The 12,231-nt window shown below is 37.8% G+C and overlaps 1 protein-coding gene across 1 annotated transcript; it reads left to right on the top strand.

Moving 5' to 3' along the window:
* The first annotated feature begins 1,799 nt into the window (after window positions 1-1,799).
* TM4SF18 (transmembrane 4 L six family member 18) lies at window positions 1,800-11,109 on the top strand. Its single transcript, XM_062603096.1, has 5 exons — window positions 1,800-2,384; window positions 3,341-3,430; window positions 4,172-4,314; window positions 5,817-5,997; window positions 7,195-11,109. Exons 1-5 carry the CDS (start codon window positions 2,208-2,210, stop codon window positions 7,207-7,209), a joined length of 606 nt encoding a protein of 201 aa, XP_062459080.1. The 5' UTR covers window positions 1,800-2,207; the 3' UTR covers window positions 7,210-11,109.
* The last annotated feature ends 1,122 nt before the right edge of the window (window positions 11,110-12,231 follow it).

Here is a 12,231-nt window from a genome sequence, read left to right as displayed (position 1 = left end):
GCCCTGCTAAGAAGAGAATATGTGCGTGTATGTGTGCATACACGCAAAATTCCTTGCAGCTTTGCAGCATGGTGTCTTTATATATGAAGAAACACTGTTTGAAGAAAGCTCTGCAAGTTTAAATTAAGGGTAGAGTGAGAGGAGGAGGAAGAAAAAAAGCCTTGGGTGGCATGGTTTAGTGTGAGGTGTCCCTGCCCATGGCAGGGGGTTTGGAACTAGGTGATCTTAAGGTCCTTTCCAACCCTAACTGTTCTATGATTCTAAGAAAAGAGGGTCTTGATGGAAAGGGCTTAATTCCCATACAACTTACAGATTTGTTTGCTTTCATGCTTGTGCGGTTGTTACTTGTCTTTCTGGCATATACAACTAATTAAAGAACTGAATCAACTTTAGAAATTCCAGTGGACAGAATGATTAGGTTAGAGTTTAAAATTAAAATTTTAGCTCAGATGCATGCAGTGCTAATGCACAGTATTAGTACTCATTGCTTATGTTGTGATTTAAGAAAAGGCCAGTTGAATTCCTTTGTTGCCATATGCGTAAGACAGTGGTTTGGGAGCTTTATCAGTTTATCATGGAGAAGAGGTTGGTTTTAGGTTATTTCAGTTAGCAGAGAACTCACTCATCCAGAGTAAACATGGCTTTTCGGTAATGGGCTTGGCATCAACTTTTGGATATTGACAGCAACAAGAAACCAGTTCTTGCAACACTTGGTAAGATATTTGAGAAACTAATTCCTAGGTTTGCGTAATATTTAGTATAAAATGGAGTGGATTTTGGTTTTGGTTGGGTGGTTTTTGGGGTTTTTTTTGTTTTGTTCTAGCAACATAGTGTGCCAACAAAAATACAGACCTTGATTTGGTATTTGCAGAGCTCAGTTTAAGTACAAAGTAAGTCATGATGTAGACTGCTATACTGCAGAAAAAAATACTGTCTCAGATGTCATTTTGCATGTTTCTTTAATCAGAGTAGATTACTATGGCAAATAGCAGCCAATTACATTGTTTTTAGCCTATTACATGATCTCTGAGTTTTCTAATAAAAAAATCAGTCCCGGGGATGTGATGTGCCTGCTTCTAATTCAGCTGTTTTTTCTGAACTGTAAGGCATAGCGTTGATGATGTGAGTTCTGTCCATGCCTGTGAGCCTGCAGAGGGAGGTTTGCTGCTAATTTTTATTAGAGGCAATCCTGATAAAAGTATCTGTAGTGATTAGGGAGTAAACCAGGAATATGGGAAAATCCTCAGATTAAAGTATAAGGACTTCAAAATGAAGCATCCTAGAAAAAGAGGGGGAAATGGAGAGTCACAGCAGAGAACATGTAGAAAAAGGGTGTAATTGCATGAGTACCACCATGCCCATTTCCTTGATCTCATTCAGAGCAATAGGAAGGAATTAGTTTCAACATGCAACCCAGTTTTTTTTATGAGATCATGAGAGAAGCCTCATGTGCTGAGCCTGAAAACAGCTATTGAAGAAACAGAACAAAAATATGCCATGACATCATTGCTTCTAAAATCAGCCTTCTTGCCTTTGATAAAGCCCATGTATTTTTGTTCTCTGACTGTGACTTTCCTATTGAGTAAACCCAAAGCTCATTCTTCGGTTATTTTTCTGATGACTCACAAGGGGTGTTTTAGTGAGGCTGCCCCAAGTTAGCAGCAAGTGTTGGTTCACCCTTAGGGTGGTATCTGCTAAACTCTAGTATTAATTCTCTGTAGTGTAAGGCAGTGTGGACATATTTATCATTTGACAGCCCCCCTTCTCTATATAAGGTATAGGAAAAATTTTGGGCTTCAATAAGGCTGAGCAACCTGCCTTCTGTCACAGAGTATCTACATCATAATCTGTGTTCTCGGGAGGAGTGCATTTTTAAGCAGTTGCTAGGAAATGAGATTTTTTTTTTAAGTTCCTTCCTGAGTCCAATTTCTTGACATATTTTATTTGAGAGATCACAAAGGAGGATCTTTTAGAAGGGCAACTGCTACTTAAAGACACACGCTTAGAAAGGACAATGAGTTTAGACAGTGATATGCATCTATTGTTCTGCTGTTAAGCACTTCTCTCTCTGGAAGCATACCCCAGTCATCCTGTTCCTGCAAATATGAAATGACTGAATCAATCCGAGGAGGTCAAAACGCCTTTCATATCTAAAACCTTGTAATCTTTTGTTAGCTTAGAAGAGCAAAACTTCTGAAGTTCCTGAGATGGCTTTAGAGACATGTGGAAACTGTTTAAGTTGTCTGTTGATACCTCTTGCACTTTGGAGTATTGTTGTTAACATCCTATTATACTTCCCTAATGGGAAAGCTTTGCATGCCGCCAGTTACCAGCTTCCCAACTACGTGTGGTATTTTGAAGGGATCTGTTTCTCAGGTGTGATGGTAAGTGTTGATTCTATGACTTTTTAATAAATTGCATCCTACTGCAAGTAATGTTGGGTTCCTGTACAGCAATATAATTGTGCTTTTAAAGACAGTATGGATTACTTTCACAAAAACACTGCAGGCAGGAAAGACTTGATCAAACTGAAATAAATGTGAATATCCTGAATGACATGCTGTGTATACTATTTAATTTCATGTAAGTGGTTTTGAAGTGCCGATTGTTTTTTCTGCTGGCTTTTTGTTTATGTGTCATTTATGTTTGTATTGTGGAGCCAGGCACTGTGTTGATTTAAGCCTCTGTGGAGGCTGAGTTAGAACTCTTTTACCAAAATAAAATGTAACAAAACCTAAAAAAGCTTCTCATAAATGTTTAGATGTTTTTAAGAGCTGTGTGCAGTCCAGTATTTGGAGGACTGGGTACAGTTCACAATGTATCAAGTGCCACTGTTATTAGGCAAAATGCATAAGATTATCTCACTGTGATGGGCATATTGGTATTTTCTCCATTACATTTGTAATATGCTCATCTGTAGTAATACACTAACACAGATTTGCCCACTGCTCATACTGTTTGCTATGTTCATAAAGAACTATAGGCTCAGGGACAGAAAGCAGGTATGTAATAAAAGTGCATAAGTAAGGTGGTTTTATGAAGGTGCTGAACTGGGAGAGTTATTAAAATGCGAGATACTCTTCTGAAATTCTGTATTCTTAAAAGAAAAACCTTAACTTTTCTAGTGAAGAGAAAAGTATCTGACAGAGAATTTGAACAGAAAAGCGTAGTTGAAAATTTGGGAAAACGTTAACTGTGACAGTGACATTCATATTTTGAAGCATTTTTACCCTTTAAAATATAAACAGAGCATAACAGATGCAGTCGCCATCTTCCATAGGTGGACACTTTGGCTTAGTATCTCCAGTCATTTCACTGGCCTTATAATGTCCCCTTACAGATCCTTCTGCTGGCGGTAATTCTAATAATACTGGAGTGTAGTGTGTTCTATCGGTGCTGCCAGAGTGAGAGCTGTAACAAAACCTACAGGGTGAGTCTGTGTTTTATTTTTGTGGATATCTTCAGCATTATTTCTGAGTGCCTTCCTGTTCTTGTTGTTTCCAGCACATCCTTTTGCCTTCTCCACAGCAATGTTTCTACTTCCTTTTACAGAGAAGGATTCGAAGTTGGATTGAGAGGTCACAGGAATTGTAGCTTCTTCCTTCTGATGCATAAGCAGGATGCAAGAAAACTAAACAAACAAAAAAAACCAAAAAGAAAGCAACAAAAAAAAACAAACCCCAAAACAAAAAACCCACCATAAAATAAATCCTTGTAAATTAAAATTAGAACATAGAAGGCCTGAGAGCTTCAACGAAATGCCCCAACTAAACAGCTTCATCCCCTTGCTTGTATTTGGAAGTTCTTTTTTCCAGTAATGACTCAATATACACTGTCTGGGATGCAAATTTATTTAGTTTGTGATTGTGTTCCTGTCACATTTTGGGAAACAGTTGTGAAACAATGCAAGTTAAAAAAACCCAAACAAACCCCAGAAACAAACAGCAAAATAATATTTAACTGGGAGTTGTGAGACTGTCTTAAACTCTGTCAATCTTTATTTTATGTGTGTATGTTTACTGTTCTTTACCTGGTATTTTTCTTTCTGAATTTTAAAGACTGGGGAAATCGAATGTGAAATTCAACCTTAAGGAAGTAGCTAGGCAGGCTGAATGACTATTTGCTGTGGACACTGTCCCCGCACAATAATTTATTTCTTTTTCCTCTTCAGAGTTTTATATCAATTGTGCTGGCCCTGCTTGGAGTTGCTTTCTCTGGGTATAGTTGCATCATTTTTACCTTGGGGTTGATCCAAGGCCCCTTCTGCAATTCATCAGATGGATGGGATTATATCTTCAAAGACACTGCTGGAGGGTAAGAAACATCAGTCAAATCTCTGGAAAAAACAATAGTCAGTCAAATTCTCTTGGAGTTTTATACAAAATGGCATGGCCTCTTGAACACAAGACCTGTATTGATGAGTGAGGTTTTTCAACTCGTTGAATGAATACCAGAACCTTCAAAGAAAGGTATTTGCTTCCTTGTAAGGAAAGATTAAATGTAAGAATCTTTGTACTGATAAGAACTGGAGGTCCATCTAGATAAGTGTCCTTTATCTGGTGATGGTTACAGTCACATATAGTGAAAAAATGTAAGATTAGAGTGACTGTAGAAGGATACTTTCTCAGTATATTCCCATGAATTCTTCAACTTTTTGAATCAAGGATTATAGATGGCATTTTTATATTTAATAACTCAACAGGTTTCTCTTGAACTCCTAAAACCCAGTGAACTCTGTGGTTTGATCAGTGGTAGTTTTAGCATAAAGCTGCTGTATCTCATAAAACACCAAAGTAATGTAGACAAAGTGTTGTATGTGTCCCAGCTTCCAACAGGCATGAAAGGTTGATTCAGATCGGTAACCTGAGACTGCTTTCGCAAGATTTTATGTTCTCCAGTTAAAAGGTCAGAATTTTATAAGGCTTGGATATTTCAAGTCATATAATGCCAAGGTCTTCCAGCTGCATTTGGATGCACTGAGGATTAAATTTGTCAGAGGATCATAAACAAGTTCCTTCAGCATCCAACAGGGTAGCTCCTAAACTGTGACCTTCTCTGACTTAAGTCAGCTTTATTTTAAAACAGTGAAATGTATCCTGCAGTGCATCACCAGCACTGCCATCCTCATTTGGAAATACAAAAAGGAGAACTTGAGTTCAACATAAAGGGCCAGATGCTGAATAATGCACTCCAGATTTCCCTAAAGCATTTCAGTTATGAATGTTTAGGAAAAAAAGCAACTGACACTGAGCCAGTGAGTCTAAGGTTTTGCAATTAACCTTCAGGCTATAGCATATCTTGGTTAAAAGGGCACATGTCTGTTGTCCACACTATGATCCTCAAGGATGCAAAGCATGGCTCTAGAACAACTGAAAATTGCACATGGTGACACCTCAGCTCTGCCGTTTAGGCTGCATGTGCTGGTTGGATTGATACTCTTGGGTGTTCCTGCTCTCTGTGTGGAACTGATGTCAGCTGGCCTTCACATAAAGATGAAATTAAATCAGTGAAAGGAAAATTCCCATTTTAGACTTGCTTCTGCCATTTGAAAAAATGTGTCTTTCTAACACTTGGGTGTCTAACAGGGAACCTACTGAAGCAGATGTTTTTGAGGAAAATAAGTGTTATCATGCAGCTGAGTTTGATGAAACTAGGCAGGAGTTATGCTGGTGTAAAGAAAGACTAGAGGCTGGCTCCTAAACTTGAAACATATAAAGCCTGATATGGGTTTTATACAGATTATAGATGAAATAGGTGTATTTAAATTGAATTACTCACCGCATTTAATTTACTTCACATTGCTGTTTCTCTAATAGGTACCTCACAGATTACACTGCTTGGTCTCGGTGCACTGAACCTGCTAACATAGTGGAGTGGAATATCATCTTACTCTCTATTCTGATTGCTCTTAGTGGACTGCAGTTGATCATCTGTTTTCTCAAAGTGGCTGCTGAGTTGAAACGGACACTCTGTGGGACCTACTCTGTTTTTGTCCAGGTAACAAAATACCAGAGGTGATTTCTTCAGCCATCTTCAAGTCAGTTTAGCTTCAGCAGTTTCTCTCAGTTGAGGACCTACCCTTTCGGTTTATGCTTTCTTTACGCTGCCACGTTTTTTTTACCAGAGGATATGTACTGATAATAAATCTAATGTGTTTAATTCATCCACTAATTCCTTGTGTTATACAGGGATCAGTGGCTGCTCATTCTGACATTTAAGGCTAGGATTGAGAAGGAAAAATGTGGCTGGCAATTCAGTGCTGATGCTGAGTCCGTTAGTCCTATGTCAGCAGAGGCTTCTGAGTACCTTTCTTGTAGCATTCAATATGGTCAATGTTCTTGTCAATGTATGAGTTTCACAGCAGACAGAAAAAAGATGCAAGAGGCAATATGTAGCAGTCGTGATCTGGACATCAATTTTTACTATGTTTTCAGTAGGTTATTGAAACAATAACTGAGAAGGCTCTGCTTTGCGCAGAAGAATTAGTTGAACCCCAGAGCTCAAGTGGCTGGTCCTGCTCACCTGCACACTGGTGTGAAGTAGTGTAGTTTAGTGTGGCATTCACTTTCCCTCGCTGTGGAGGTAGGGTCAAATTGGACATCCTTAACCCTCCCTGTCTGTACTGGGATCAAGGAGCCCTCAGGATCTTTATGTCGCTAACAATCTCAGTGATAACAGCACAAAGAAAGATTTCTAATTAGGAAAAGCAGCAGCCCTCACACACACGTGTGTGTACACACGCATACACACACCAACAATAGGGTTAGTTCTATCATGTAAGTGAGAAATGTTGGGAGGGCAGAGCAAGTAGGATGGCAGTGCCTCTGCAGCGTGAAGCCTCCTGAGCAGTGCTGGTCAGTCAGGGCAGAGGTACTGTAGGTGCCCTGGAGAGCTTTGGCAGGCAGATAATGGAGCCTTCTTGTAGGAATTTACTGTAACAGCAACCTACATAAGGTCAAGGCCTGAAGCAATTTCTCTCAAAACATTCTTGCCAGTGAAAGAGCCTCCTCAGCCTGGGATCCAGCCCAGCTTCCGGAAAAGTCAAAAGCAATATTGTCAGCTTGTCCCCAGGCACAGAGTAAGGTCACCTCTGGGGGTCTGATTGTGTTGGATTTCGATTGGATGTGGATGTTGGAACAGTCAAACAACTTAATCTGAGAAAAAGAGGGCAATCACTTCCTTTTTTATTTGCAGGCTGGGATTCTCTGAAAATGACAAGGAAATCTTCGCTGCTTCTCCATCATCCCTCAGAAAAAAAGAGAAATGGCTTCTCCAACATTTATGATGGTAGATATGAGTGCTGCAAAGACAGTGAAACCCTTGTCTTAAATCTTCGTGTCTCAAGCCTCTGTAGCTTAGATGAAGTTATTTGAACTGACATCTACATTTTCCTGGTTGTTTTCTAACCTGTTCAGTTGTCCCTGGCAGAGACTCTTCATTATTTTTTACCCTCTAGCTTGTTCTGACAGTAGAGAGATTTGAATACCATGGATCTGCTTTTATATGATTTTTTTTTTTTAATGAACTGCTGTAAAACTGCTATAGAACTGCTTTTATACTCCCCTCTCTTTGTTTAGAACACAGGAATACTTGTTGTTCCAAAAGGTTCTGATAATAAATTTTAGTTACAGACAGATCATGATGAAGGGCAACAGCTAATCCTGCTCATTCTGTCTTGGAAGTTCATAACTGCACAAAGCAATTACTGGAAAAAGTCTATCAAGTCTTCCTGTGGAAGGGCTTTTAGAGCAGCAACTGGACCTGATTGAAAGATTAGATACACAGCTTTGAAGTCAGCCATTCTAGTTAGATCACAGTAATAGCTGCACTGGGTTTCCTTTTGTTTTATACTTGGAGGCAAACTTTTTTTAGTCAATTATTATGCAACTTGAGGGAATATATAAGGGAACCTTGTAAGCACCCATTGCTAACTTATTAATACTCTTCTAAATACCCTGACTTTGCTGCAATGGAGGGCTAATATTCTCGACAGTAATAATCAGATGAAAAAGAATAATCCATTTTAAATTAGCAGCTAAAAAGTTTGTTTTGTTTTTTTTTTTTTTGAAGAATGATTGTTTAATTCAAAGTGGAAATTTGGGAATTTACAATACAGTGGACGTTCAGCTCATTTGCAGCTGCATGGGCAACAATTTGGCTGTACTCAATACTCTAGTTATGAGAGAATGAACACCCAGATGAAAGCAAAATATGTACTTCAGACTTGTGGTAATGCACGTATCTCTTACATCAGAACTAGTGGTATTCAGCTATATCAACATCTAATATAAAATGCTGCTAGCTCTGCAAATTGTACAGTAAGTAGCATCAGGGTAAGATATTTAGGAAAAAAAAAAAGAATATATCAGTCAATTCTTTTTTCAAGACAACACTCATATTTTGCCTTGATATTCCTTTACCAGGTTGGTTTGAAAAGCTGATTTCTTCCTGTAGGATTTGAAAAATGCATTTAAAGTTTTAATTGCTTAGTTACTATTAAGTTGCAAGAAGTAACGAAGAAATTAATGATGTTTAAGAATGGAGCTAATCTTTTGAGAATGATGGTTAAGAATAGAGCTAGTTCAAGGTGGCATGGGTGTTCAGAGATGCATGGTAAAAAGGCATAATTATAAAATGGGGACTGTTTGTATCTTCACACTTGTTTTTCCCTAGGCTTAAATATAAATCATATCACCAATCTACTTAAATGATAATCCCACATTTTCATGGACTTGTGGATATTTTTTGCAGACAAAAGGAAAGGAAGGAAAACTTAACAATCAACCCATACTCCTACCAAACATCTTGGAGAATCTTGCTATTGTCATGCCTGCAAACTATGGAGCTGTTTGTTTTGAAGATGTTAGAAATATTTGAAAAAAAATTTTGGTTATTTGGCTGAAAAATAGTTTGTGTTGGGTAGATATTGAAAGCAGAAAATCCCTACAACTGCTAAATATTCCTAAAGTGAATGGTGCTGTTTCATTGAAAAATGGTATTCTATTCAGACTCCAGCTCAGCCATGGGGAAAATAGAGGCTTATCTTTAGGCAAACAGGGTCTACTGAGAGAGATGTTGCTATGCTGGATGAAAAAAATGAAATACTTTAAAGTTACACTGGAAACTTAACTCTTTTCTTGCTCCTGTATATGTCCTTTCTACTTTTCAGTGTCTTCTGACTGTTTATGTAAAGTCTTGAGCTTGGCAGATGAAGGACACACAGAGCAGTATCTAGTTTGACAGCTTTTTCCATATTAACATTATTAGTGGCTGTACCTAATGATTGATGGGGCTTGGCTGTCTTTAGTTCATTCTTGTTTTCTTTTTTCTTTTTTTGTTTGTGTGTTACTGCCTTATGAATTTACATTTCTGCCCTATCAGAGACTGGTATCTCCTATTTTAGTGGCTTAAATCAAATAAAAGGTGTGTAATTTAGTTCTTGTTGGACATACTTATTCTGCAACCCTCTTCATCCATAATCTATATATTGGCATCTTCATTGCCGTAGCCAGACTCAAATGTGACTTGGCAGCTCACCTTTTAAATGGCCAATTTATTAATTTGGAATTAATGGTAAGAACACTAAAGGCTAACAGTGGATTGAATTTGCAAATTTAACAGCTTGTCTCACACAGGGCTTTTGGACGTAAGGCAAATTTAAACTTGATCTAACCAATTTAAAACCTTATTCAATCCTAAATAAGGTGTCTGTAAGAAGAGCTACTTTGAGCTGTACCTTGTTGCAAAGAAAGATTCCTATAAGGAATATTAACTGACTTGAAACGTAGACATAACAGGCAACTCTGGTAGTGGTGTTTAAGACAACGTGACCATCTGGCTCTCCAGCTGCAGAAAAGTGACCTCACCCTGACAACAGGAGAAGGAGGTAGGCTGCAGAGCCAGGACAAAGCTCACTCCATGCTAGCACACAAGAAACCCTTTTTTGAAGAAGTGTTCCTGAACCTGAATTGCGTGTTGCTTGTTAAATGAAATGTCCTGGGCGTACCTGGAACAAAGCTGCACGTTTGATGTTATAAACTTCACTAAGTAAGGAGTTAATATTGAAATCTAGAAGTTAAGAGTTTCATCAGTATTTGTTCCTTACAGCCTATGCATTTTGTTAGAGTATTAAGATGCTGTGTCTACAATGGGAATATAATTCATTTAAAACACTGCAACTGGAAATAGATGTAGAGACTTGATTTTGACCACAAATAATTGTGAGCTGAGATTTGTCGTAAAATACTGTGGAGCCCCAAACACACCTTTGCATGTTGGGGTATATTATTCCTTGTGCAGGTGAAAGTGAGTCTCACTGAAGTACAGTTTCCTCATTCTTCACACGCTGGATGGAGGTGTTTTCCCACATCGAAAAGGAATAGGGTGGCAGAGGACAAATGAAGCTCCTCAGAAAGTAAAAGTTTACCTCTAAATTTTTGCAGGAGGTCAGAACAGCAGAATGGCCAGGAGACTATATTCAGATTAGGGAATTACGAAACTGTGGGGTTTCAGTTTAGTCTGGGAGCTTCAGTTAAGACTTTTTCATCAGAATATTCCATGTTTGCTTCTGGTTTTGGTTTCTTTTTTGTTTGTTTCTTTTTGTTTGTCTGTTTATTTCATCAAGGAACATTTTTAAAGTAAAACATCAGCTTTATATTTTCAAAGCAAACTTCCAGAACAGTCATTGCATTCTCAGCGTTCTCAGTATGAAAAATTGAGGTACTGTGGTTTTAAATAATAAGGGGATATTCATGACACCAAACTGCAGACTCATAATTCGACCAATTAAATTAGGTGCTTAGTCTTTTTAGGCCCTGTTTACTAGAGAGCAGTACTTAGCCTATATTGCTTGGTCACCTCTGTCAGCTTTTTGAGTTCCTTAAGAGAAAGATACTAGGGAAAGGCACAGAAATATCTAAAAAGTTTGGGTGAGGCACAATTAAAAGTTGTAATGGAAAAATCTTGCCTGTCAGAAGTGTTTATCTTTAAATAAAACCAATATGCAGTTCTTCTGCAAATCAAGAAAAAGTAATTTAGAGGAGTCAAAGGACTTAGGCAAAGAAATGCTCATGGTTTTACTCTCAAATAAATATGGAGATTTCAAGGATATTGCCTGTGTGATTTTTTTTTTTTTTTTCTTTTCCTCAGTCTGATGGAATTTAAAAATAAAGCAAATAGCCCACATATACAGGAGCAACTCTGTTGGCTGAGTATTAAGGAATCACTTTGAATTTAAGTAGTATAAGAAGGTAAACGTTTCCTCATTTTTACCTGTAGTTAATTTACAGATGGGGCATACGCAACCTGTACAAGCTGATCTTTCCACTGAACCACTGACCTTCATTCTTGGCAAAGAAAAAAAAAATCCCTGCAGAAGTTATTTGGAGCATATGATGCCAACCTGGGAAACTCCAGAATTTCATCATAGATTTGGTCAGATTTCAAAAACTTGGCTTTAGCTACAGTCATTTAGACAGAAACAGAATCATCCATTTAATGCGCATGTGTAGAAGGTTCCAAAAGGTGAGATTATGAACTTAAATTTTCTGGCAGTGCCTGAATTTTTTTATCTGAATAGTGATTAAAATTGGTAATTTATCTGTATGTCACAGTCCTAGTAAATAAGTTTTAGATTTGTATGTCCATTAAAGGAAACCTATTGTACTTTAGTTATGTTCTTCTATGCAAAATACTCATAATTTTTCTGGCCATTAAGAAAAAGAAGATTCTGGTTATTACAGATGGTTTTAAGTTGCCATACAATGAAAAATGTAATTTAGAGTGAGTGTGACTCTGTCAGTGCTCAAAATGCAGAAGAGATTTTTTTAAGAGTTCCCAAGCAACTGAAGATGTATCGATATTTCATAGAAGTCTTTACAGTTGGCAAGTTTACAGCTGGCTTTGTATGTCTAAAGCATACACCCATGATGTAATGGGTATATGCTTGGAATAAAAAATGCAACCGCAAACTTCAGTTGGGTGGGTTTTGTGTGTCCTATATTTAAGGTTCAATTTTGTTCTTATTTCTCAGTGAGACTTACAGATACAAAATATTTACAGAACTTAAATAAGCAAAAGTATAGCTGCCTGTGCTGGTTAATCCATTTAGATAATGGTAACAGTTAAAGGTTATCTGGAGCTTTATGTATCTATTATGCTTTTAACCATTGAGGAATGTGACTTATCCTGTCTGGTGATAGACTAGGAGGAAGGTAACATAGGGAGCTAATT

Source organism: Pezoporus occidentalis, unplaced genomic scaffold (assembly GCF_034315485.1).
Source record: "Pezoporus occidentalis ecotype Australia unplaced genomic scaffold, CSIRO_AGI_Poc_V1 ctg8, whole genome shotgun sequence".
In the NCBI taxonomy this organism is placed as follows: Eukaryota; Metazoa; Chordata; class Aves; order Psittaciformes; family Psittacidae; genus Pezoporus; species Pezoporus occidentalis.
The sequence above is the reverse complement of the archived record's forward strand: the minus strand, read 5'-3'. Positions and strand labels throughout refer to the sequence as shown.

Excerpts from the sequence above, each read along its gene's own strand:
- TM4SF18 (XM_062603096.1), top strand. The coding sequence starts at position 2,208 with ATGGCTTTAGAGACATGTGGAAACTGTTTAAGTTGTCTGTTGATACCT. Across the intron at positions 2,385-3,340 it reads TCTGTTTCTCAGGTGTGATG|ATCCTTCTGCTGGCGGTAAT; the intron begins GTAAGTGTTGAT and ends GTCCCCTTACAG. Across the intron at positions 4,315-5,816 it reads TTCAAAGACACTGCTGGAGG|GTACCTCACAGATTACACTG; the intron begins GTAAGAAACATC and ends TTTCTCTAATAG.